A 26,021-nucleotide genomic window follows, 5' to 3' on the forward strand; every position below is an offset into this window, starting at 1 on the left:
TAAAATCTTAAAAAAAAATTATTACATCATAAAGTTGTTCATTATAAAATACTGGAGAGGGCCCTGGCTGGTGTGGCTCAGTGGATTGAGCACCGGCCTGTGAACCACAAGGTCGCCAGTTCGATTCCCAGTCAGGGCACATGCCTGGGTTGTGGACCGGGTCCCAGTGAGGGTTGTGTGAGAGGCAGCCACACATTGATATTTCCCTTTCCCTTCTCCTTTGTCTAGAAATAAAATCTAAAATAAATAAAATACTGGAGAGTGGAAGCAAGAAAAAATTCCTAGTTCTAGAAAAACCCAGCATTGTTAACATTGTAAAGTTTTCTGTTAAGGTTCATGTTCATGTGTTTTGAGTACATTTTACCTTCTTTAAATGTCCTCTATTTATGTAACCATTTTGTCACCTGTGTAATGGAGTGAAAAAAACTATTTTAGTATCAGAATACTTATTCAGAAGACAACTTGTTTGTTTAGGGAAAAGAAAAAAAGCTTAAAAAACTGAGTGAGAAAGAGAACTTCTCAAAAGGATCAGCATGCAGAGGGTATACGACATGATGATTCTTCACTGAAGTCAGTCAGCAGAAACAACTCAGGCCAACATAAGTGTAAGCACATCTCCCCATGCCACTTCACTAACCTCACCCCAGGCAGAGTGATCTTGGAAAGATTGGGAAGGCTATGAGTTCCCTACTGTCGATGTGAAGGGCATTGAGTCTTATTTGAGTCTTAAAGGATAGGATGATTCTAGCTGATGCCTGGGTTACATCACATAATAAATATACCCTTGGACAACAAAATGTATTGTAATTCTTTTCCTCAATATGGATTTAATTATACTGAAAGTGCAGCTTTTGGGAACAAAGGTAACTAAATGGCCGTTAGGTATAAATGATAACCTTAGTTTGGAAACAATTGTTAAAATGGTATTCTGATTTTTTTCATAATACTCTGTGCTTTTTGTTGCTTTGAGAATTTCAAACCTTCAGAAGTATGAGAGTACAAGGAGCCAACATGACCAATTTGTGGTCAATATTATTTCAGCTGGACTCTAGCCACTTGCCCTCTGCTTTTACTTGAGAGCATCTCAGACATCATAACTTTAAATACTAAGTTTTGTAACTCTGTAAGATAACGACTTAGAAAATATAACTGCTATACCATGATACCTAAACCACCTCCCCCAGCGTTATCAAATAGTCTGTTCAAATACCCAATTGTTTTGTAATCCACCCCCCCCCCCACACACACACACATTTTGTTTGGATTAAGATCTAAGTAAAGTTTGCACCTTAGTCACCAATTTTTGACATGTCTTAACACTTAAAACTGTGGCTCCTTCCTTTTTTTTTTCACTTTTTTTCCCTCCTTGCAAATTATCTGATGAAGAAACTGAGTTTGCCCTTTACACATTTTCATGGTCTAGATTTTTTTATTGTATCCCCAAGGTGTAATTCAACATATTTCTCCGTCTTCTGTATTTCCTATAAATTGGTGGTTGGACTTGAAGCTTCAATTGGGGTTTGATTACTTTAGAGAAGACTAATTCATAGATTATGTTGTTTGTCTTATCAGTTATTATGTAAAAAAAATGCCCCTTAGCTCTGGCTGGGGTGGCTCAGTATATTGAGTGCCAGCTTGTGAACCAAAGGGTTCAAAGCTGAGAAAGGCAGAGAAACAGATACTTTCCCTAATCCCCAGAAGGAACCAACTCTGCAGACACCGTGACTTTAGCCCAGGGAAACTGATTGCAGATCTCTGACCTCCAGAGTTGTAAGAATGAATGCATTTGCCTTGTTTTAAGCCACTATATTTGTGATTATTTGTTCCAGTGGCAATAGGAAACCCATCTTTGGTCAATAGGACTGTCTTCAAATTGGTTATCTAAGATAAGGTGTTTCAGGCTCATCATGTACATTTTCTGCCCCAGACCTAGAATCAACAATTTCTCCAGTCTCTGTTCCTTTTAGTGGGAAATAGTATTTCAAGACCACTATGGGCTTTTCCTCTTTTGTTTCCCCTCACTTTTTAAACACATTTCAAAATTATAGTAAAAAAAACAACAAAAATTTACCATGTTAACCAATTTTAATTGTGCAGTTTAGGATAGTTCAGTGTTGTGCTAATTATATTTATGTTTCTGTGTAACATCTCTAGAACATTTTTTAAAATCTTGCAAACCTGAAACTTAATACCCAAGGAACAACTCCCCATGTCTTCAGCCCCCAGGGTGTTTTTACCTTTAAAAATTGGGGAAGTCGTACAGTTCTTTAGTGAAAACTTTTACCAACATGTGCGTATTTTCCTCTAAACTTGTGGATTTTTATGCCTCAACTTCACATGCCATTGTAATCCCATTGTCCTATGATTTCAAGTAGCCAAGAACATAAAGGACCAACTGTTTTCTGGAATTGACTAAGAGTTTTGAAATGAAACAAATGCCACACACATGATAGTGACCATTTTATTAATACAGCTCAAAATACTTCCTGGAGCTACAGTTGGCTTAAGGAAGTGCACTCTCAAGCCTGGTGGCATCCCAGCCCCCGGAGCAGAACTACAGGTAGTATCCATGTTTTGGGGTCTCAGGTGTTTAAGGGTCTCCTCCAGCCTGGCTCTGCCCCATGGCTGAACCTGTTACTGAGCAGAAATAGTTTGCATGTTACTATTCAGGTCAGATCTATACACAGTGCTCTGAGCCATGAGCAATTGTATAAAGAACTTGTGTGGGAGAATAGCTATGCAGATGGAAAGGGATGCCATCTGTTGCGATCCTAAAGGAGACATACTGGCTGGTTTTGTTGTTGACTGGGAAATACCATGTTTTGTTTTGAAAGCTCTGTGCTCTCATTTGCATCAAGTGCTGGAAAAGAGTACATGCTAAATCATTTTCTTCTCTGCCCTTACAGGAAGTGCTCAAATACCACACACACACACACACACACACACACACACACACACACAAACACACACGGACAATAAAGAGGAACACAGTTGAATTGGAACTAGGAAGTCATGTGACTAATAACTAAGTTCAATTTTTTTTCTACTTACTGGGAAGGAAGAGGCTGATGACGAGTTACTGATTCTCCTTGTATTTGTGAAGTTTTAGAGATATTAAATCATGTTCCCACTTATGTTCTTTTCCACCCTGCTTTCTTCCACATTTACTGAACCCAGAGAGCAACACTGGATCTGCAACTCCTCTGATGCGAGTGTTTGGTATAGCTACTGCGGTAAGTGCACCAGCAACAAGCAGTTGCAGTGTCAAGTATTTTGAGGCTGCGTTTTCACAAGAACCTCATTTTACTGTGGTGGAAACACAGGAAATGATCGGGTTATCTAGCTGCTGCTAGCAGCAAGAGTGATGGCTGGTGAGTTCCTTATGTGGCTTTTCTTGATGATCCTTTGCAGACCTCACCAGTCTCTAAACTGTTGTACTTAATCTCCATGTGCTTTTGTTGTTCCCTGTGGTCAGCTTTCCCCACCTTCAACCCAGTTTCACATTCCTCCCAGTTTCGGCAGAACTCTCTGCTTCTGAGCTTTGCCTCAGTCCCAAGACTGTTTCTTCTTGAGAAGAACAAACAGTCCTAGCTGACTTCTATAATTAATTATTACTCTAAGCCAGCGATTTTCAACCAGTGTGCTACAAGAATTTTTAAAACATGCAATACCTGACTGTTTATTCAGTGGCCCTGACCTCTTTTCCCTTAGACTGTCAAATAAGAAAATGACGACAGCCAACACAGCAATAGCCTTCCTTCTGGTATAAATGAATCAAAATTATACCTATATTTTGGTCAAAAATATAATATTTTTTGGCATGCCACAGAATTTTAGTAATTCATGTGTGCCATGGGATGAAAAAGGTTGAAAGTCACTGCTCTAAGCTGTATTATTATTACTTTTTTTAGCACAGTATTGGCATATAACAGATACTCGAGGCTCTTAATTTGGATGTAAGCCTGGTTTTGTCATTTACTGGCTCTATGACCTTGAGCAAAATACTTAGCCTGTCTGTGCCCCAGCTTTTTAATTTGTAAAATGAAAGTGACTTTAGAACCTATTTTACAAGAATTGCTGTGAGATAAAATTTTTAGCACAGATCCACACAGAAACAGTCTTCATTACTTTTTAAAAATATCAGCCATACCCTAATGCTATTAACTATTTGGATCACTGCTCCCCACTCCCTTTCCCTTCTCTGAAAGCACAGCTTCAGGACTTCATCACTGTTTTTCTTTAGTGCTTTCCACTTCGTTGCTCACCATGGGTTGGTTAGATGGCTTTTCTGCCCACTGGTGATATCAGAAAGGTAGAAAGGGAGTCTTCCCCAAATATTAGTTCTTTGAGATTCTTTTGGGAAAAGGGATTTATGGTTTAATCATTTTGTGGACAATTACGAGTATACATTGAGGTCTGAGAAGTTTTGCAATTTAGAAACCTATTTATTTTATTTTATTTTTGAATGTGTGTTGAGTATCTGTGAGAAACACTCTAGCAAATGCTGACATAAAGTTACTTCCAGGGAATTAACATAATTGACAGGTGTTAAAACAAGCTGAATTCCCTCTCAACTTGGCTCTGGACTTTCTTTGTTTTACAAGATCAGTGCCATTGCACGCTTCCAAGAAGGCTTCTCAGTCCACTTGCCCCACATGTTAATTATGCTACCTTCTCTGTGATAAGTTTGAGAAAACCTTTATTAGTAACACTTCATATTATAACTAGTTTTTAAGCACTTAGTAACAATGATTTGATTTGTCTTTTGATTTTTGTGGGAAGATGTTGCCTCTTTCACTCTACTGCTGAGAGATCCCATGGTCCCTCCCTGCTGCCCCATGGATGGCAGGACTGAGAGACAAGCAGGGGTGTGTGTGTGTGTGTGTGTGTGTGTGTGTGTGTGTTACAACAAGCTTGTCAGCCACCACCCCCAACTCCACACCCCTCCCTTCTCCACCTCAGACAATCCACACTGGTTAAGAAGTCCCAAAATGAAGGAGGTAATTTTATAAAAATATGTCTTGGGGAATGTTTTTCCCCTCACACATAGGTCAAAGTAATTAAATACCTTCAACCTCCACCTTAACAACATAAAGACATTAAAATACTACATTATGGGGAGATTTTTTTTACTTGTCCAGCATCTTAAATTTTACTTTATTGTAGCAAGAGCATTTTACATAACATATACTCTCTTAAAATTTTAAATGTACAGTACATTATTGTTGACAATAGATACAATGTCTCACAGCAGATTCCTACAGCTTATTCCTTCCTTGTGCTTGATTAACACTTTATACCTGTTGATGAGTGACTCTCCATTTCCCTTCCTAATAGCCCCTGGCCGCCACCATTACACTATTTTTTTAAAACTCCTCATCTATGAATATATTAAAAAAATTGATTTGAGAGAGAGAGAGGAAGGGGAACGAACCTGCAACCTTTTGATATACTGGCGATGCTCCAACCAACCTAACCACCCAGCCAGGGCCCGTTCCACTCTTTGATTCTATGAATTTGACTGTTTTAGATACTGCAGATAAGTAGAATCATATTGTATGTGTCTTTATGTAACTTATTTCCTTTAACATAATGTCCTCAAGATTCATTCATGTTGTAGCAAATTTTAAAATTTCCTTTTTAAAGGCTGAATAGTATTTCACTGTATGTATGTACCACCTTTGCTTTATCTATTCACCTATCAATGGATGTTTAGGTTGTTTCTATACCTTGGCTGTTATGAATAATGTTGAAATGAACATGGGAGTGCTAGTATCTCTTTGAGATCCTTATTTTAATTCTTTTGGATAATTACTCAGAAGTGGCATGGGTGGATCATATGGCATTTCACTTTTTCATTGGAATCTCAACTGTTTTCTATGATTGGTAGCACCATTTTTGCATTCTGAATAACAGTATATAAGTGTTCCAATTTTCCACATCCTTGCCAACACTTTTTTTAAAAAGTAATAACCATCCTGACAGGTAGGTGACATCTCATTGTGGTTTTGATTTGTATCACCCTGATGCTTAGTGATTTTGAGCATTTTTTAATATACCTGTTGGTCACTTGCATCTCTTCTTTGGAGAAATGGCCACTCAAGTCCTTATCCCATTTTAAAACAGGTGATGAGGTTTTTGTTTTTGCTTTTTTTTTTATAATTGAATTGTTGGAATTCCTTATATATTTTGGATATTAACCTTTTATCAGATATATGATTTGCAAATAATTCCTCCCATTTCTTTTTTTTTTAATTTTTAAAAAATATTTTATTTATTTATTTTTAGAGACGGTAAGGGAGGGAGAAAGAGAGAGAGAGAGAGAAACATCAATGTGTGGTTGCCTCTCATGTGGTCCCCACTGGGGACCTGGCCCGCAACCCAGACATGTGCCCTGACTGGGAATGGAACCTGCGATGCTTTGGTTCGCAGCCTGAGCTCAATCCACTGAGCTACGCCAGCCAGGGCTAATTCCTCCCATTTCATAGGTTAACTTTTCACTCTGTTGATTGTTTCTTTTGCTGTGCAAGAGTTTTTATTTTATTTTTATTTTTGAATCTTTATGGGAACTTTATTCAAATAGTCATCTAAGAAGACGGTGGGTTGGTACCCCAACAGACCACCTTACACTCCATTTTAGTTAAGTATATTTTATTGATTGTGCTATCACAGTCGTCCCATTTTCTTTCTCCTCTTTACACCTCTCTGCCCTGCATCCTCCTCTCTCCAGCATTCCCCTTCCCCCAGTTCATGTCAGTGGGTCATAGATATAAATTCTTTGGCTTCTCCATTTCCTATACTACTCTTAAGCTCCCTCTCTTTATTTCGTACCTATCATTTATGCTTCTTATTCCCTGTCCCTTTTCCCATTGTCTCCCCTTGCCTCCTCTCCACTGGTAACCCTTTATGTGATCTCCATTCCTGAGTTTCTGTTCCTGTCCTAGTTGTTTGCTTAGTGCATTTTGTTTTGAGGTTCAGTTGTTGATAGTTGTGACTTTGTTGTCATTTTACTGTTCATAGTTTTGATATTCTTTTTCTTAGATAAGTCCCTTTAACATTTCATACAATATGGTCTTATTGATGGTGAACTCCTTTAACCTGACCTTATCTGGGAAGCACTTTATCTGCCCTTCCATTCTGAATGATAGCTTTGTTGGATAGAGTATTCTTGGATGTAAGTCCTTGCCTTTCATGACTTTGAATACTTCTTTCCAGCCCCTTCTTGCCTGCAATATTTCTTTGAGAAATCAGCTGATAGTCTTATGGGAATTCCTTTGTAGATAACTGTCTCCTTTTCTCTTGCTGCTTTTAAGATTCTTTCCTTATCGTTACTCTTGGGTAATTTAATTATGCTGTCTCTTGTTTAGCGCTTCCTTGAATCCAACTTCTTTCAGACTGTGCTTCCTGGACTTGCATGTCTATTTCCTTCACCACATTGGGAAAGTTCTCTTTCATTGTTTTTTTTAAGTAAGTTTTCCATTTCTTGCTCTTCCTCTTCTCCTTCTGGCACCTCTGTGATTTGAATGTTGGAATGTTTAAAGTTGTCCCAGGGATTCCTAAGCCTCTCCTCATTCTTTTGAATTCTTGTTTCTTCATTCTGTTCCAGTTGAATGTTTATTTCTTCCTTCTGCTCCAAACCATTGATTTGAGTCCCAGTGTCCTTCCCGTCACTGTTGGTTCCCTGTACATTTTCCTTTATTTCACTTTTCATCCTTCATTTTTTCCTCTAATTTGTAACCATATTCGACCAATTCTGTGAGCATCCTGATTACCAGTGTTTTGAACTCTGCGTCTGATAGGTTTGCTATCTCCTTATTGCTTAAATCTTTTTCTGGAGTTTTCATCTGTTCTTTCACTTGGGCCATATTTCTTTGTCCTGGTGTACCTGTTATGTTGTATATGTTGTAAGGGGCAGAGCCTTAGGTATTCACTGGGCTGGGCAACCTACGTTGTTTTATTGTGGCACTATATATGGGGGGGATGGTCAGAGAGGGAACATTGCCTCTTGGTTGGCTCTTAACCTGCTTTCAGTCACTTCCCCCGCTACCAACAAGCAGATTGTGCCCTTCTGGAGCTGATTCCTGGGTGGGTGAGCTTGTGTATGTTCTAGGATCTCCTTGGCCCCCCAGTGAACACTTCTGTAATATTGGAAGCTTCTCCTTCCACTGAAACTCCCACAGGTTTTTACAGCCATAGGTTTTGAGGCTTCCCCCCCCCACATTGGAACCTTGTGTTATGCAATCTGTGTCATTCCCCGGTTGTTCCTACCAGTTTATCTGCACGTAAATGTGAGACAGCCCAGTTTGCCACTCGCCATTTCATCTGCCTGGTCTGCCAGCTGCCTTGTTGCATGTTGTTTTCACCCCACCTGCCTATCTCTACCTCTCTTACCAGTCTAAATGTATGTTTCTTCTTTAACTCCTTGGTTGTCAGACTTCCATACTGTTCAATTTTCTGGCAGTTCTGGTTGCTTTTTGTTTTTAAATTGGTTGTTATCCTTCTTTTGGCTGTGCAAGGAAACTACTTATGTAGGTACGTAGTTAGATATGCGTAGTTAGATATGGGATGGAGGTGTATCTACCTCCATCTTGGATGGAAACCCTGAGGAGTTTTTAATTTGATGTAATTCCACTTGTTTGTTTTTGATGCCTATGCTTTTGGTGTCATAGTCATAAAAGCATTGTCAAGATCAATGTCTTGATGCTTTCCCCATAAGTTTTCTTTTAGGATTTTTACAGTTTTGAATCTTACATTTAGGTCTTTAATGCGAATTGATTTTTGTGTATGGTGTAAGTTAAGGATCCAGCTTCATTATTTTGCATGTGGATATACAGTTTTCCCAGCACCATTTGTTGAAGAGACTATTCTCTCATTGTGCATTCTTGGCTCCCTGTCAAAATCCACTCGACAATATATGCATGGTTTTTATTTCTGGGATCACTGCCATTGGTTTATATGCCTGTCTGTACTATACCATATTGTTTTGATTTCTGTAGCTTTGTAATATAGTTTGAAGTCAGGAAGTGTAATGCCTCTAGATTTTTTTCTTTTTTCTCAGGATTAATTTGGCCCTTTGTGGTCATTTGTGGTTCCATATGATTTTTTAAAATATTTTTTAGGGAGGGAAGAGAGGGAGAAAGAGAGAGAGAGAGAAACACCAATGTGTGGTTGCTGGGGGTCATGGCCTGCAACCCAGGCATGTACCCTGACTGGGAATCGAACCTGCGACACTTTGGTTCGCAGCCCGCTCTCAATCCACTGAGCTATGCCAGCCAGGGCCCCATATGAATTTTAAAGTTTTTAAAAAAATATTTCTGTAAAAATGCCATTGGGATTTTGACAAGGAATGTATTGAATTTGTAGATTGCTTTGGGTAATATGCACATTTAAACAATACTGAGTCTTCCAGTCAACAGGAAATGTCTTTCCATTTGTGTCTTATTTAATTTCTTTCATCACCGTTCTATAATTTTCAGGATACAAGTTTTTTACCTCCTTTGTTATGTTTAATCCTAGGTATTTTACTCTTTTGCTGCTATTGTAAATGGGGTTTTCCTAATTTCCTTTTAGGTAGCTCATTGTTAGTGTATAGAAATGCAACTAATTTTTGTATGTTGATTCTTTGTCCTGCAATTTTATTAAATTTGTTGGTTAGTTGTAATAGTTTGTTTTTCTAAAATACAATCTTAAGGTTTTTCTCTATATAAAATTATGTTGTCTGCAAACAGGAAAATTATACTTTTTCCTTTCTGATTTAGATGTCTTTTATGTATTTTTCTTGCCTGATTGATCCAACTAGGACTTTCAATACTATGTTGAGAGTAGGTATCCTTGGCTTGTTGCTGATCTTAGAGAAAAAAGTTTCAGTTTTTCAATCTTGAATATGATATTTAGCTATGGCCTTTATTATGTTGAGGCCATTTCCTCTAATCCTAGTTTGTTGAGAGTTTTTCCCAAAGCAGAGTGTTGAATTTTGTCATATACTTTTTCTGCATCTATTGAGATAATCATGTAATTTTGAGGGGGTTATTTTTAAATTTTAATTATTTATTTATTTTAGATTTTATTTATTTATCTCTAGAGAGAGGGCAAGGAAGGGAGAAAGAGAAGGAGAGAAACAGCTATGTGGGAGAGAATCATTGATCAGTTGCATCCTGCATGCATTCAGACCTGGAACCAAACCACAACCAAGGCATGTGCCCTAACGGGGAACCAAACCAGTAACCTTTTACTTTGGGGGATACTGCCCAACCAACTGAGCTACACTGGTCAGGGTAATTTTTATTTATTTTATTGTATTTTTTCCATTATCATTATTCTCCCTATATTCTCTCTTCCACCTTCACCCATCCTCCTCCCTCCTGCTATCACCACTCTGTTGTCCATGTCCATGAATTCTTCTCTTTTTTTTTCCTTTTTGCTCAATCCCTCTACCACCCAGCCTTCTCCCACCTTCAAAGCTGTCAGCCTGCTCTTTCTATGAGTCTGTCTCTGTTCTGCTTGTTAGTTTAGTTTGTTCATTAGATTCCACATATGAGTGAAATCATGCGGTATTTGTCTTTCTGTGGCTGGCTTATTTCTTTTCTTCTTTTTTAAGATTTTATTTATTCATGTGTAGAGAGAGGGGAAGAGAAGGAGAGAAAATATCAATGTGTGGTTGCCTCTCCCATGCTCTGTACTGGGGACCTGGCCTGCATCCTGGGCATGTGCCCTGACTGGGAATTGAACTGGCGACCCTTTGGTTCACAGCCCGTGCTCAATCCACTGAGTGACACCAGCCAGGGCCCGACTGGCTTATTTCATTTAGCATAAAGTTCTCTAGGTCCATCTATGCTGTTGCAAAGGGTAAATTGTTTCCTTTTCACAGGTGGGTAATATTCTATTGTGTAAATGCACTGTAGCTGTTTTGTCTACTCTTCTACTCATGGACACTTGAGCTGCTTCCATATCTTGGTGATTGTAAGTAATGCTGCAGTGAACATACGGGAGCATATATTCTTTCAAATTAGGGTTTCAGTTTTCTTTGGATAAATTCCCAGAAGTGGAATTGCTGGGCCAAAAGAGCAGTTCCCTTTTTAATTTTTTGAGGTAACTCCATACTGCTTTCCACAATGGCTGTGTCAATCTGCATTTCCACCAACAGTGCACAAGGGTTCCCCTTTCTCCACATCTTTGCCAATACTTGTTTGTTGATTTATTGATGATGGCCATTCTGAGAGTTGTGAGGTAATATCTCATTGTGCTTTTAATTTGCGTGATGGCTATTGAAGTTAAGCATCTTTTCATATGTCTTTTGGCCATCTGTATGTCCTCTTGGGAGAAGTGCCTATTCAGGTCCTTTGCTCGTTTTTAATTGGACTATATATTTTTTTTGGTGTTTAGTTTTAAAAGTTCTTTATGAATTTTGGATATTAGTTCCTTATCAGATGTTTCATCAAATATGTTCTCCCATTCAGTGGGTTATCTTTTTATTCTGTTGATGACTTCCTGTGCTGTGCAAAAACTTTTTAGTTTGATGTAATCCTGTTTGTTTATTTTCTCTTTGGTTTCCCTTGCCTGAGGAGATAAATCAGAAAATATGTTGCTATGAGAAATGCCCAAGATTTTACTGCCTATGTTTTCTTCTGGGATTTTTATGGTTTCAAATCTAACATTTAAATTTAAGTCTTTAATCCATTCTGAGCTTATTCTTGTGTGTAATGTAAGAAGGTGGTCTAGTTTAATTTTTAGCCCATTTATGGTTTTGCCTCCTTTGTCTAATATTAATTGGCTATAAAGGTGTGGGTTTATTTCTGGGCTCTCTATTCTGTTCCATTGTGTCTGTTTTTATGCCAGTACCATGTTGTTTTGATTACTATGGCCTTGTAGTATAGTTTGATATTAGGTAGCATGATTCCTCCAACTTTGTTCTTCTTTCTCAAGATAACTATTACACAGGGATTTTTTTTGTGATTCCATATAAATATTTGGAATATTTGTCTTAGTTCTTTGAAATACACCATTGGTATCTTGATTGGAACTGTATTGAATCTGTAGATTGCTTTGGTAAGTAGGGCATTTTAAGGATGTTGATTTTTCCTGCCCATGAACACAGAATATGCTTCCACTTATTTGTATCTTCTTCTGTTTTTTTCTTCAGTGTCTTATAATTTTCCAAGTACAGGTCTTTTACATCCTTGGTTAAATTTATTCCTAGGTATTTTATTCTTTTTGAAACAATTGTGAATTGGATTGTTTTCTTTTTTTTTTTCAAATATTTTACTTATGTATTTTTAGAGAAAGGGGAAGGAAGGGAGAAAGAAAGGGAGAGAAACATCGATGTAAGAGAAAACATCGATTAGTTGCCTCTCATACGCACCCCACCTGGAAACCCAACCCACAACCCAGATAAATGCCCAGGATAGAAGCAGAGACCTTTTGCTTTGTGGGACAATGCCCAATGAACTGAGCCACACCAGTAAGAGCTGGGATTTTTTTCTTAATTTCCTTTTCTGGTATTTTATTATTGGCATATAAAATACAACTGATTTCTGGATATTAATTTTGTATCCTGCTACTTAACTGAATTCATTTATTAGTTCAAGTGGTTTTTTGGTGGAACCTTTAGGGTTCTCTGTATACAGTGTCATGTCATCTGAAAATGATTACAGTTTTACTTCTTTCTTTCCAATTTGGATGCCTTTTATTTCTTCTTATCTCATTGCTGTGGCTAGGACTTCCAGTACTATGTTGAATAAGAGAGGTGAAAACGGACATTCCTGCCTTGTTCCCATCTTAAGGGGAGTACTTGTAGTTTTTCCCATTGAGTATGATGTTGGCTGTGGGTTTGTCATATATGGCCTTTATTATATTGAGGTATGTTCTCTCTATTCCAACTTTGCTGAACATTTTTATCACAAATGGGTGCTGGGAGATGATCATGTAATTTTTATCCTTCATTCTGTTAATGTGGTGTATCACATTGATTGATTTTCATTTTTTGAAACATTCTTGCATCAGAAGAATACATCCCATGTGATCATGATCCTTTTAATGTGTTGTTGAATTCAGCTTGCTAGTATTTTGTTGATGATTTTTGCATCTATATTTATCTGGGATATTAGTCAGTAGCTTTATTTTCTTGTGGTGTCTTTGTCTGGCTTTGGTATCAGTGTAATTCTGGGCTCATGAAATGAGTTGGGAAATACTTCCTCTTTTTCATTTTTTTTGAAGAGTTTGAGAAGTATTGGTGCTAATTCTTATTTAAGTGTTTAGCAGAATTCACCTGTGAAGTCATCTGGTCCTGGGCTTTTCTTTGTTGGGAAATTTTGATTACTCATGTAGTGTCCATACTAGTTTAAGATCTGTCCTGACTTTTTATTTCTTCAGTCCTTTGGGGATCCCCTTTGGAAAATTTGAAGGTTTGGATGCATGAACCAACATCTTCCTTCCTGAGTCAAGCTGGAGATGAGGGGATTTTTTTCTGACTTTGCTGTGCCAGGCACAGGGTTTCTTTTAGGAGGGCATCCTAAATCTCCATACCAACTTCAGTAAGTCTGGATTTGATTTCTTCTGGTACTCAGGAAACTCTCAATTAGTTTCTGACTTCTCACAAAGAGGATTTATTCATGAATTGTTGCTGAATTTGAATATGGGGGGAAGAAGTGTCTTGGACTTCCTACTCTGCCATCCTGCTGACATTCCTCTGCAGAGGGAGATATTTTTAACCACCTTCAACTTTTATCATTATATAATTTTAATGCTAAAGGCATCATTTGGAGGCTGAATTTCCTAATACTTTACTTACTGGGAATAATTTATTGATATTATATTTATTCCATTTAGATAACATGAAATATCCTATTTCATTAATGCCTGAACCCTGTATAACATTAAAGGGAAGCAATGGATATTTGCATCTTTTCTTCATTCCAAGTAAGTTCAAAGTTTTGTTTTTGTAGATCAGTTAAAAGGTTCAAAAATATCAATGACAAATAATTGTGTTCCAAATGTACATGTATTCAAAGTCTTTGTGTGTCAGTAGTCTAGGCACGGCTTCGCTGTGTCTGTTTCAGGATCTCCCACAAGGTTGCAATCAAGCTGTCTGCCAGGACTGGGATCTCTTCTGAAGGCTCAAACAGGGAAGGATCCACTTCAGTTTTCACATGATTATTGACAGTTATTCACTTCCAGTCTGGCTGTTGGCCAGCTCTCAGTTCCTTGTGATATGGGCCTTTTCAACTTAGCTTGTTGCCTCATCAAAGCCAGCAAAGGGGACAGTCAGCTAACAAGATAGAAGTCACCATCTTATGTAGCTTAGTCATGGAAGAGTCATTCCACCAATTTTGCTTGACCTATTTGTTAGAAACAAGTCACTATGCTCACACTAATGGGGAGGGGACTACATAATGGCATGGGGATAAAGTGGGAATAATTTGAGACTTCTAACAATCTAATGGGTATATCCTTTGTTAGCCATTATCTATTCAGATGATAAGTAAAGTTGGATTTCCACTAGTTAAAGATCTGTGTATGAGCAAGGCAGGACATATTTTTCTAAAAATGACCTTAAAAAGGATGATTTGGGGATAAAAAAAGACAACGTTTTTATTTTGTGTTGTCTTGTTTTTCCTCTCCATGATTTTAGTTGGGTGTTGGTGATACACTGGGCTGGACCTGAGTGTTTGGGAAAACAAATAAACCTTTTATCCTCTCATACCAGTTAGCTTTGTTGTATGTAAATCCTAGGATCCCAGGAAAGTTCAGCTCTCATCATCTGCATTATTGTTTTCATCATCATTTATAGTATAGCTCATATTTGGAGCATATACTTTACAAAGTGCTTTCACATAAGTAAGTTTAAATAAAGATTCCCCCCACCCCTGATTTTAGTTTTCCATTTTACAAGAAAAGAGGTAGCTGAGAACCCAGAAATAATAGACAAAATTCATGTTTCAATATTTCCGAATTTAATTGTTCTACTTGTATTTGGGTACTTTGTTTCTGCATTCATTTATTCTTAAAAAATGCATAGTCTATTTCAAGTATTGTGATTGATACCAAGAACTCATAGATAAATAAGACATTCTCTTGACCTTCAAGAATCTCTCAGTGCAATTGGAGGGACAGACCTGTAAAAAACATGGCATGGTAAGTGAAGTGACTGTAGTGATGCTTGATGATAGTGCAGAGCAAAGAACAATCAACTCTATTCATTTGCCAAGGTTAAGAAGTAATTTTTTTTTCTAAAATTCTGGCTAAGGCTCTACAATTTCTCTCTCTTAGGTTTTGTTTTCTGGTCTATGTGGTGTGCTTTACCCCTAGATGTTTGGCAGAAGTGATTACTGACATTATGAATGACCTAATTTTCATGCAAACCCCTTGTACTTACTCACAGGAAGCAAGTTGTATCCTTCCAGACCCAAGTAATAATAATACAATATGGTATCACTCAGGGTTCTCTGAAAAGCAGATGACAAGAAGGAATTAAACATATAATAGATTTATCTGGAGAAACTGCTGATGAACAATGAAGGGAAGAGGAGGCCCAAGTAGGCAAGGAGAGGGTTCAGACTGAGGTACAGATCTGATGCTTTTGAAATGAGAGAGGGAAGGAAGGAGAATTTGGTAAGATTGTCATCAGACCAAAATGTATCCTTGAGATCCTCTCAGCCAGGTCAATGGGGAGCCTTAGAGCAAAGATTGCCTATCATAAGTGTCCCATGACAGGCAGGAAGGAATAGGCTGGCTCTAGTGTCCTTATCAGTGCTCAGTCATTAGAGGAGCAACCTGTAGGGGGCTGGCCTCTGGGTAAGAAGGATACAAAAGTGCAACAGCTCGGGGCTGTCTGCCAACTACTTTCATTCCAGCAGGTTCTTTGGAAGGAAAGTTTGAGTAGTGCATCTCTGTGGCCACCACGGGTAACTTAATCATTTACTAAGTATGACATTTGTATCGCATTATCTTAATTTAGTAAGAAAATAGTTATTCAGTTATGTTTTTATAGAGCTCTGCAATTATGACATGAGTTTATCTAGAATATGCTAGAATTTCTGTGAAAAATGTGGGGCCACATTATAGAAATCAACTTATTTTTATGTGCTATCTCTACTTCTGTTCAGTAAGAGCTATAAGTACAAATTGAATCAAAAATAGGTTGGAATGGAGATTATTTATTTTGAGACTTTATAACCTTGCTAGTAAATTATATGTATAACACTAACTGATTCACAAAAAAAGCTGGACCATAAGTCTCCTTGAAAATTATTTCTGGTAGTTCCTGGAGTTTTCTTAGGTGAGGTCAAAAACAGTGTTCTCTGCCCTGGATGGTGTGGCTCAGTTGATTGAGCGATGGACTGTGAACCAGAGGATTGCGGGTTCAATTCCCAGTCAGGGCATGTACCTGGGTTGCGGGCCAGGTCTCCAGTAGGGAGCGCTCATGTGGCAACCACACATTGATATTTCTCTCCCTTTCTTTCTCCCTGCCTTCCTCTCTCTAAAAATAAATAAATAAAATCTTTAAAAAAAAAACAGTTCTCACACTGCAGCCACCAGTTTCTTGTCTCTCATCCCAACATGCACATGAATATCCCTAGCCTGCTGAACCATGAGAGTATACCTCACATTAACCACCTTTCATGTGGCTGACATGACCACAGTGGTGTCCAAGGGCAAGAAGCTTCTCAAGATGTAAACAGCACTTTCTGGGAGTCATTGAAGACCAGGAACATACTGTATTCCATGTAGAAATGGAAGAAGGTCCCTTGTCCTACCTTGTCTTTGGACACCTCAGCAGTACTGCTGATTCCCGTGTCTAAGGAATTTCCCATAAAACCAGCTCTTCAACTTCTGCTCACGTCTATGGTTTTTGAGAGGTTCAGGCTAAAGTCCGTGGAATGAACCATGAACCACTGTTTGAAGCAGACCCCGTTATGTTCTTTATACTTTACCATCTAAGTAGACAACTGGACTGGAGACAAATTAGGGAGTTTTGTTGTCTTTTGGGCTCAGAGTAATGAGGGCCTGCATTAAGACCATGGAAATGAGGATGAAATGAAGATTAGTAAGGTTTATTGAGGTTGGGAATTCTCATGCTGATTTGTGGATAAAGATGAGGAAATCAATATAGGATTTGTAGGGTGAGCTAATGAGCAACATCTGAATAGAGATATTGAATGCATATATGAGACAGTACTCAGGAGGAAGGTTGAGACCAAAGATGACATTTTGGGAGTTAGCATCCTATGTGGCACTTAAAACCAGAGAGACTTTGCAGAATAAATGCTATTGAGGAGAACTGAGGATAGAACCTTAATAAAGAGGAGTAAATGAACAGAGTGAGGAGAAGTCAGAAAGATTGAAAGACAAGCAGAATAGAGTGGGGGCAACAACACCAAATGGAGAGTTTTAAGGAAGGAGTTGACAGTTCTGTTACACACGGCCAAGTCCAAGTTAAAGGTACAAAACTTTTCCTTTGGTTATGGCTACACAGTGAGTTTTAGTGACCTTATTGGGAAAATATTTTCAATGAGGTGGTGGTTATAATAAATTATTTTCATTATAAAAAAGATTGTACATGCTTTCTACTTGGGCAAACTGAGTAACTTATAAGAATTGAGCCAAATACAATGTTTACTGTGTTTTTTCATGTTAATTGGGAATATGGTGATCATGAAGCTATAATAAGTAGCTCATCACCCAAGTTTTAATCAAAAGATTTAATTTTGTTCTCCAAAAAATCTGTCACCAAAGCTACTAAAAAGTGGGCATGAGTTGATTATCATGAATTCCTTTTCTTTCTTTGAACTTCCTAGCAAAACTGCAACAAGATCAGAAAATTTTATATCTTCATTTGATAGCTTTTTTTTTAAATAGGTCCCTCTATTTTTAGTCATAGTACATAATTGTTATAATGGAGTATTCTCCTTGATTACAGTCTATCCTCAAAACTAGTTATCCTCTCAAAACCTCAGTTTCCACAACTCCAGAACTAAGATCACAATACTCACATTATGGGTAGTTGTGATAATTGAATGAAATAATGTTGGAAAAACACAGGGTACATTGTATGTATATAATAAATATTAATTATTATTTATAAAATAATCTCTTATATGAGAGAGTAATGGGATTTTTTTTCTTTTTAAGGAAGAGACATTAAAAAGTTGTATTTCAATCTGTATTTATCTTTTAATACCTTGGAGTTCCCAATGCGCAAAGAAGTTATTTGCCGAGGATCTGATGATGAGTATTCATTTTGCAGAGCTCTAAAAGGAGGTAAGCATGTAATTGATTGCTCTCAGACTAGAATATAATACTTTATGAGACTGTTATAGGAATTAAATACACTGAAAGTATGAAGTTTCTTTTCTGATAATAATTCTTTATTTCCATTCAAAGTTTTTACTTTTAGCTGTTTAAATGGCATTTTACAATTATGTTACTGAGTTCCTTGAGTGTGTTTGAAGGGCTATTAAAATTTTTATCTTCTTCAAATTAATATTGTGCATTTATCCTTGGTTATGAATCTCTTTTTCTAAACATTACACTTATATTTTTCATTGAAACTCACTAGATTTTACTATACTGCTACATTGGTTTCTTCCATGTCTTTCTCCTTTTTTTTCCACCCCGGAATTTTTCACAGAATCATAAAATTTTAGAGTTTAAGACCTTAAGGTCACTTATTGAAAACTCATGAATTTTTTCTTAATAATTTTTAAACTACTAAATAGTTTAAATAGTTTAAAGCATTATAAATATCATGCTGTCACATTACCAAAATTAGAAATTATAAACTAAAGAAGTCACCGAGTCATATTTCTAAAGTCATTTTGGAGTATTTCCTTTTATGCATATTATTTATGTAATTGTAAGTATACTTGACTACAATTAAAACAATTTATTTAATTTTTTGGCTAAATAACCACATCCATGTGATTCAAAAATCAGACTATGAATATTTTACAGTGAAAGCTGTCCCTTAATGTGTTATGTCCTGGTTCATTTAACTGTTCTCCTATTGGACATTAGTGTCCTTCTGGTATTTGTACTGTTATAAATAATACTATAATTAATATATTTCTATATGTAATTTTTCTCACATTTTAGATTTGAATATTCCCATATTTAAAAGAAGGAATTGTATAGCAGCTCCCAGAGAGATTTTTAAGTTTAAATAGTTTTAGTAGAACTGTGCTTTTATTCACATAAGACCAAATTGCTTTTCTAAAGGATTATACCAATTTATATATTGTACCACCAACAAAGTGTAAGTATAGTAGATTAATCCCTGTCTTGTTAACATTGGGTATTATTGTTTAAAAGGATAAGAAGTTTTCTTTGTTTTTTTTTTAAAATATTTTATTTACTTATTTTTAGAGAGGGAAGGGAGGGAGAAAGAGAGAGAGAGAGAAACATCAAGGTATGGGGGCCATGGCCTGCAACCCAGGCATGTGCCCTGACTGGGAATTGAACCTGTGATGCTTTGGTTCACAGCCCGCACTCAATCCACTGAGCTATGCCAGCCAGGGCGGATAAGAAGTTTTTTAAAAACTTTATTAGAAAAAACTTAGACTTAATTTTTTATTAACATTTTTATTACTATTGAAGTTGAATATTTTCTCATATAATTATTTATCATTAAGCTGTACCCACCTTGTTTAAAAAAACAACTTCAGGTAGTTTACATGCATATGTTAAATTTAGCAACATAGTATATACTAGGTATAGGTGGCACCAAAACTAAAAAATAATTATAGGGAATTAATGGAATTAGAGTAATATAAAGATTTATAACAGAAAGGGCTTATACTTACTTTGAAAAGGACATCAGTTTGATTATATGATTGTACAACTGCTAGCAGTCTCCAAGAAAATAGTTTTTTTGCCCTGACTGGTATGATTCAGTAGATTTGGTGTCATCCCACAAACCAAAAGTTCACTGGTTTGATTCACAGTTGGGGCACATGCATGGGTTGCAGGATAGGTCCCTGGTTAGGGCATGCAAGAAGCAACCAATCATTTCTCTCCCTCTCTTTCTCCCTCCCTTCTTCTCTCTCTAAAAATAATAAATAAAATCTTTTAAAAAAGGAAATAGTTTTTAAGTAAATCAGTGTGCTTGCTGTGTGTCTCTCAGCCATCATCTGTCCATTTCTCTACTTTATCTGCCACCCCCAATCACATGCAAGTCATGGAATTGACTTTGCTGGTGAATCTGGGCTCAGAGTTTCACAGACCTGAGTCAGTGTCCCAGCTTTCCCACCTACTAGCAGTCTGCCTTGGGTCACAGTCACCTCATTTTCCTCATCTGTAAAATGGGCACAGTGAAACTGATTTTACATGGTTTCAAGGATTAATTAGAGCTTGTGTATAAAATAGTGCTCAGAGTAAGAATTTAAGAATGATGTTATTAAATAATAAATATTCATGTTGATTCCTTTTTTTTTTTGGTCCTGATTTTCTAGTTCTGGCATTTTTACAAGTGAGGAAACCAATGACTGAGTGGTTCAGAACTGTGCCCAAGGTCATTCAGAAAACTAGTAACTGAGCAGCCTCCGGACTCTTAAGGCCTACTTTTCTACTGTGCCATGCTTCCTCTATGGAAACAAATCCTCTTGGCATATTACTGTTTTTTTAAACAATTGTTCACGATGATTTCACATAATCTTTGGGGATTATGTGACATTTTATTTGAATTTTTAAAGTTTCACCTTCTAGAGATCTCACATATGTCAGACTGAACCCAGCCTGCCTGCTTCTTCCTTCCTTCCCTCCTTCCCTTCCACAACATCTGTTGAACCTAATTTGAACAGGTCATGATTTAGACCCTGTGATCCAAAGTTGCACGATAGGGTCTCCATCTTCAGGTCTCTCTGTTCTGGGGAAGACAGTCATGGGAACAAAAATGACAACAAAATGTCATAAAAGCTAATCAAATTTATATGCTCTTAGTTTTAACTATATATGTAGTTATCAATTTACTGTGATAGAAAAACTCAGATAAAGCTTCAGAGAGTATTTTGTTTGAGTCTTGAATAAGAGAGCAAGGAGGAAGGATGTTCCCTGGAGAGGAAAGAGTATATGCAGACACACCTAGCCGAGAAAGGATGTGGCTTATTTGGAGAGTAGCTTTTTTTTATAGCTGGAGCAGAATGTGCTTGTAGGGAATTGCTGAAGATGAGCCCAGAACAGGGGGGCAGGAACAGGCATGTAAACCATGTGCAAAACACTGGTCTGCAGCTTGTCATCAGTGGTTAGGGATGCCCCACAGAGATGTCCATTTCTGCAGATAGCAAGTGTCCATATAGAAGGCAGAGGGGATTGGCTGGCAGGACACGTGGGTGGAAGGAAGAGCAGCTGAGAGATGGTGAGAGGCCATGAGAGCTGAACAAAGATGGTGGACCTGGAATCAAGGGGAGGAGACCAGGAGAGCATATTGGGAGACAGGACAGGCAAAACATGCTGACTGAATTGACGTGGCAGACAAAGATTAGGTAAATCAAGAACCAGTTGAAGGTCAGTGACAGGGTGGATAGATGTGCCATTATTGAAATGATATGTGCAAAAAGCATATTTTTAAACATAATGAGTTATGATTTGGGCATGTTGAGATGCAGGTAATTTTAGAAGGTTCAAATAAACATGTTCATCTGGCGGCCAACTATATAGGCTCAGAGCTCAGGACATTTTGATTTAAGAAACATTGACCCTTTAAAGTTTGGGAATTAAATTAGTAAGTATCATACATATCTACTTTTAAAATAACTTTCCTTCCTATTATACCCTGCTAAAGGAGCAGCAATATTACATATGCATATATATAACTTGGGATGAAGCATATTAGCACTTGCCTGTGTATCACTTATTCACTTCGAGGCCTTAAAGTTTGCATCTCCTAATGCTGGTCCTGAGAGAAGCTTGCAGTGGCAGTAGAACCCCAGGACAATGGGAGCTAGGGTGTAAGACCTATTATTTCTTTACAATTTTGTTTGGGACTGCAGCTGCCAGTAGTAAAGTGTCAAAGGTGCAGCCATGCTACCAAAAAAGAAGTCACTTAGTGATGACCAAGACGTTTTTGTGTTTTGTTTGCAGAGACTGTGAATACATCAGTGCCATTCTCCTTCAAGGGGATACTATTCTCTAAGGTATTGTCCAAGAGTCATTTTGTACTTTCTTAATCTTTGGTGCTAACAGATATGTGAAGAATTTGAATAAATAATTCTCAACTCTTAAAAATTGTGACTTAAAATTAAGATATTCAAGATTTTTTTGCTACTTTTATTTGGTTTGGGATATTTTTCCATTTCTTTCTAAAGCAGCGGTCCCTGAACTTTTTGGTACCAGGGACCAGTTTCATGGAAGACAATTTTTCCATGGATGGGGTGGTGGTGGAAAATGGTTTCAGGACAATTCAAGAGCATTACATTCAAGCTCACCACCTGCTGCACAGCCCAGTTCCTAACAGGCTTGGACACATACTGGTCCACGGCCCAGAGGTTGGGGACTCCTGTTCTAAAAAATGTGGAAATATAACAAAGTTACATGAAAGAAAGTTCGTTTTAATTTCATGTTTCTTCTGTAACATACATGACTAAAAAGTAATACAAATGTTCATTATTAATATGTTGAATGATTTTGGGGCAAATGCATGGTATAGCTGCTGCCTAGAACTCTGTCTCCATTAGTAATAACCATGTGACTTTAGATGTTTGCATTAGATACTTAGCAATGAAATTTTGCACATTTCACTTTTGGTGACTAAAAATAAACTTAATCCATATTCTTAACTGATTTTGTTTACAATTTATATCTAATGTTTGGAAATCTCATAGGTTAGTCTCAAAAAATTGTTAAACATGCTCATAATTAGGAAATAAATGTTTGCTGAATTTAGACATACAAAATTTCATCTCACTAAAAAACTGAGGAAATGATAACCCATCCAATTTAAATGATTCTTTCCTAGTAAGAAAAATGTTTATAGAAGTCTTGCAAAGTAGAAGCATCTAACATTTTATATTACTTGTGTTTCTTATTCCTCATTTTAGGGACGATACAGATTTGTTGTGGAAGCCATCGCAGGGAATACTGAAGAAATGCTCTTTTGTTTGAATTTTACCATCATACACTACCCTGATATCAATTAGGATAAATCTAGTTTATTTTTATTATTCCAAGATTTCATTCTTCACTTAATATTTTTTTATTTTTGCACAGTGTGTTAGTTTGCTAAGGCTGCCATAACAAATACCATGCAATGGGTGGCCTGAACAATAGAAATTTATTTTCTCACAGCTCTGGTGGCCAAGAACCTGAAACCAGTGCAGGTGGATTTGGTTCCTTCTGAGGCTTCTCTCTTTAGATTATAATCTTCTCCCTGTGTCTTCACATGGTCTCCCTGTATGCGAGTATATGTCTTAATTGCCTCTTCTCATAAGGACACCAGTCATATTAGATTAGGGCCCATCTGTATGACCTTAGTCACCTCTCTAAAGATCCTGTCTCTAAATCCAGTCACATCTGAGGTACTGGCAGTTAGGACTGCAGCATAAGAATTTTGGGAGGACAAGTCTACCCATAACACACAGGTAATGTAATCTCTCCCATTGGTCAACTTTTCTCCATTTCCTGCCTCTACTCTGGGGCAGGTTACCTGTGTTTCCTCCTGACTGATCTCCCTGTACCTGGTCAGGTGCCTCAGGTAATATATTCTTCAAAAAGGCAGTATCAATACTGCTTTCAAAATACAGGTCTAGTCATGTCACTACAAGGCAAATGGAACAAAACAAAACAAAAACTAACAAGGCTCTTCCTGGGGCTTTTGATTCATTTTGGGATAAAGTTGGAATCTTCGTGAGGACCTGCCAGGCCTTGCCCATCCTTTCCCTTTCCAGTTGCTTCTCTCATCACCTTCTCCTTGCTGTCTGTGTTCCAGAATGTGCCATTGTCCCTCCCATTCCAGAACCTTTGTCCACATGGTTCCCTCTGCCTCAACTCCACTCCTCCACTCTATGCCACACTCACCCCTGCGCCTCTGTAATGCATGTGGGTCTTTATCTTGGCTCTGGTGCTACTTAGGGAATTATCAGCAGGTAGTGCGGGGTTCACTTCATACACTTTGATACAGGGAAGAGGCCATCCTGAGGAAAATCGTAGAGAAGTCATATAATGCAGAGCCTTGCTGCCAGCCTCCTGTGGCCCTCTTGGTTCCCCAGGCCCTTTTTCTCCACCTCTATCTCACCCAGGCAGGGCCAGCTTTCTTTGGGGATGTGCTTTTGTAGACCTGTATCCCTTCCTTACAGCACCTAGCACTTATTTTGTTCTTATTTCAATTATCTATTGGACTAAGCTCCATGAGCCCAGTCAGCGTAGTCCAGTTTTGCTCAGCACTCTTGATCCAGCACCCAGTACAGAAACTGGCTTGATTTGTACTGAATCCATATTTGTCGAATGGATAAATGAGCATTTCCTTCTTGTAAAATATCCAAACAATACAAAATTATAGAAAGCAAAATATTCATGCAATCATTCTACTAATATTTATTGAGTATCTGCTGTATGTCAGGCCCTGTTCTAGATGCCAGATATACAGAATTTAACAACCAATATTTAAAAATCCCTGCCTTTATGGAGCTTATATTTTTATGGGAAGGGACTGAAAAAAACCCAAATAAATGGTATTAGTACTTTAGAAGCAAACATGCTATATGATATGAAAAGCAATATAGCAGGGTAAGAGGGTAGAGAATGGGAGAAGGTGCTGATCGCTCTTTTAAATAGGGGGTTAGGAAAGGCCTTCCCAGTAAGGGGATATTTGAATGAGTTAAGTGAGCAAAGCCACGTGGCTCTGGGAGCAAAGGTATTGCATGTTGGGAGAGCAGTTTGTGTCAAGGTCCTGGGGTCAGAGTGTGTCTGGTGTGTTTGAGGAGGAACAGGGCACTGTTCAAGTGAAATGAGTGAGGGGACATAAGGTCAGAACAGTGTGTGTGTTGGGGGGGGTGGATAGGCATGTGCTGTAAGGTTTGATAGGCTATTGTTAGGTCTTTAGCTGTTGCTCTGAATGAGATGGAAAGCCACTGGAAGGTTCCATGCAGGAGGATGACAGCTTGCATTTTTAAAAGGCTTATGCTGGCAACCATCTGCTTGGGGAAGGGAAAAAAAAAAAAGACTTTTTGCAGGAATTTAGGTAGAAAAGGAAGGAGAAAGTTGGGAGGGTTTTCAAGTAAGCCAGGTAAAAGATAATAGAGAAGATGGTGAGAAGTGATCTCTGCAGGATATATTTTACAGACAACTGCAAAACTACTTCTGCCTGTGGGTTGGATGTAAGATATGGAACAAAGTGAGGAATCAGGGATGATTCCAATTTTTTTTTTCTTGAGCGAATGGAAAGATGGAGTTGCTGATATTTGAGACAAGAAGTCAGGAGGGAATTGGTTTTTAAAATACAGCTTTAAAAAAAGACAATTTCACAAACATCAGACATCACTTTTAATCCTTGTTTATTACTTTTTTGAGGACATCGATTTTGAGATGTATATTAGACATTTAAGTGGAGATTTTGCAAGGGCAGTGGATAAATGAGTCTGAAGTTCAGGAGAGAGTTTTGGGCTGGAGATAAATATTAGAAAACTGTCAAAATACAGAGAGAAGGAGTGTAGGTAGAGGAAATGGGAGGTCTAAGGACTGAACCCTGGACTGCTTTTGTCACCAAGAGGTTGGGGATTTAAGAGGAACCAGCAGGAGAGGAGTGACCATGGAAGCTGGAGGGAAACCTGGAATGTTGGTCTAGTGGAAGCAGGTGAAGAAATTGTTTCAACTGTTTTGATATGCTAAGTTAAATAAGATGAAGAAGACTAAGTGTTGTTCTTTAAATCTAGCAATGTGGAACTCATCTGTGATTTTTTAAAAAGATTATTCATTCTTTTTTAGAGAGCAAGGGAGGGAGAAAGAGGGCAAGAAATATCAATGTGTGGTTGCCTCTCATGTGCTCCCTACTGGGGACCTGGCCCACAACCCAGGCATGTGCTCTGACTGGGAATCGA

General features: G+C 37.8%; 1 protein-coding gene across 2 annotated transcripts; it reads left to right on the forward strand.

Moving 5' to 3' along the window:
• The first annotated feature begins 3,071 nt into the window (after window positions 1-3,071).
• LY96 (lymphocyte antigen 96) lies at window positions 3,072-24,504 on the forward strand. Of its 2 annotated transcripts, XM_045849443.1 has the most exons (5): window positions 3,072-3,233; window positions 13,825-13,914; window positions 18,127-18,255; window positions 22,072-22,124; window positions 23,028-24,504. In XM_045849443.1, the coding sequence occupies exons 1-5, from the start codon at window positions 3,122-3,124 to the stop codon at window positions 23,124-23,126; spliced, it is 483 nt and encodes a 160-aa protein (XP_045705399.1). In that variant the 5' UTR covers window positions 3,072-3,121; the 3' UTR covers window positions 23,127-24,504. The 2 variants fall into 2 exon arrangements, with proteins under 2 accessions (XP_045705399.1, XP_045705400.1); XM_045849444.1 differs by lacking the exon at window positions 13,825-13,914.
• The last annotated feature ends 1,517 nt before the right edge of the window (window positions 24,505-26,021 follow it).

The sequence above is a fragment of the Phyllostomus hastatus genome, unplaced genomic scaffold (assembly GCF_019186645.2).
Source record: "Phyllostomus hastatus isolate PE091 unplaced genomic scaffold, TTU_PhHast_1.1 phas_contig_65, whole genome shotgun sequence".
Taxonomy (NCBI): Eukaryota; Metazoa; Chordata; class Mammalia; order Chiroptera; family Phyllostomidae; genus Phyllostomus; species Phyllostomus hastatus.

Excerpts from the sequence above, each read along its gene's own strand:
- LY96 (XM_045849443.1), top strand. The coding sequence starts at position 3,122 with ATGTTCCCACTTATGTTCTTTTCCACCCTGCTTTCTTCCACATTTACT. Across the intron at positions 13,915-18,126 it reads GCATCTTTTCTTCATTCCAA|GAAGAGACATTAAAAAGTTG; the intron begins GTAAGTTCAAAG and ends TTTCTTTTTAAG. Across the intron at positions 22,125-23,027 it reads AGGGGATACTATTCTCTAAG|GGACGATACAGATTTGTTGT; the intron begins GTATTGTCCAAG and ends TCCTCATTTTAG.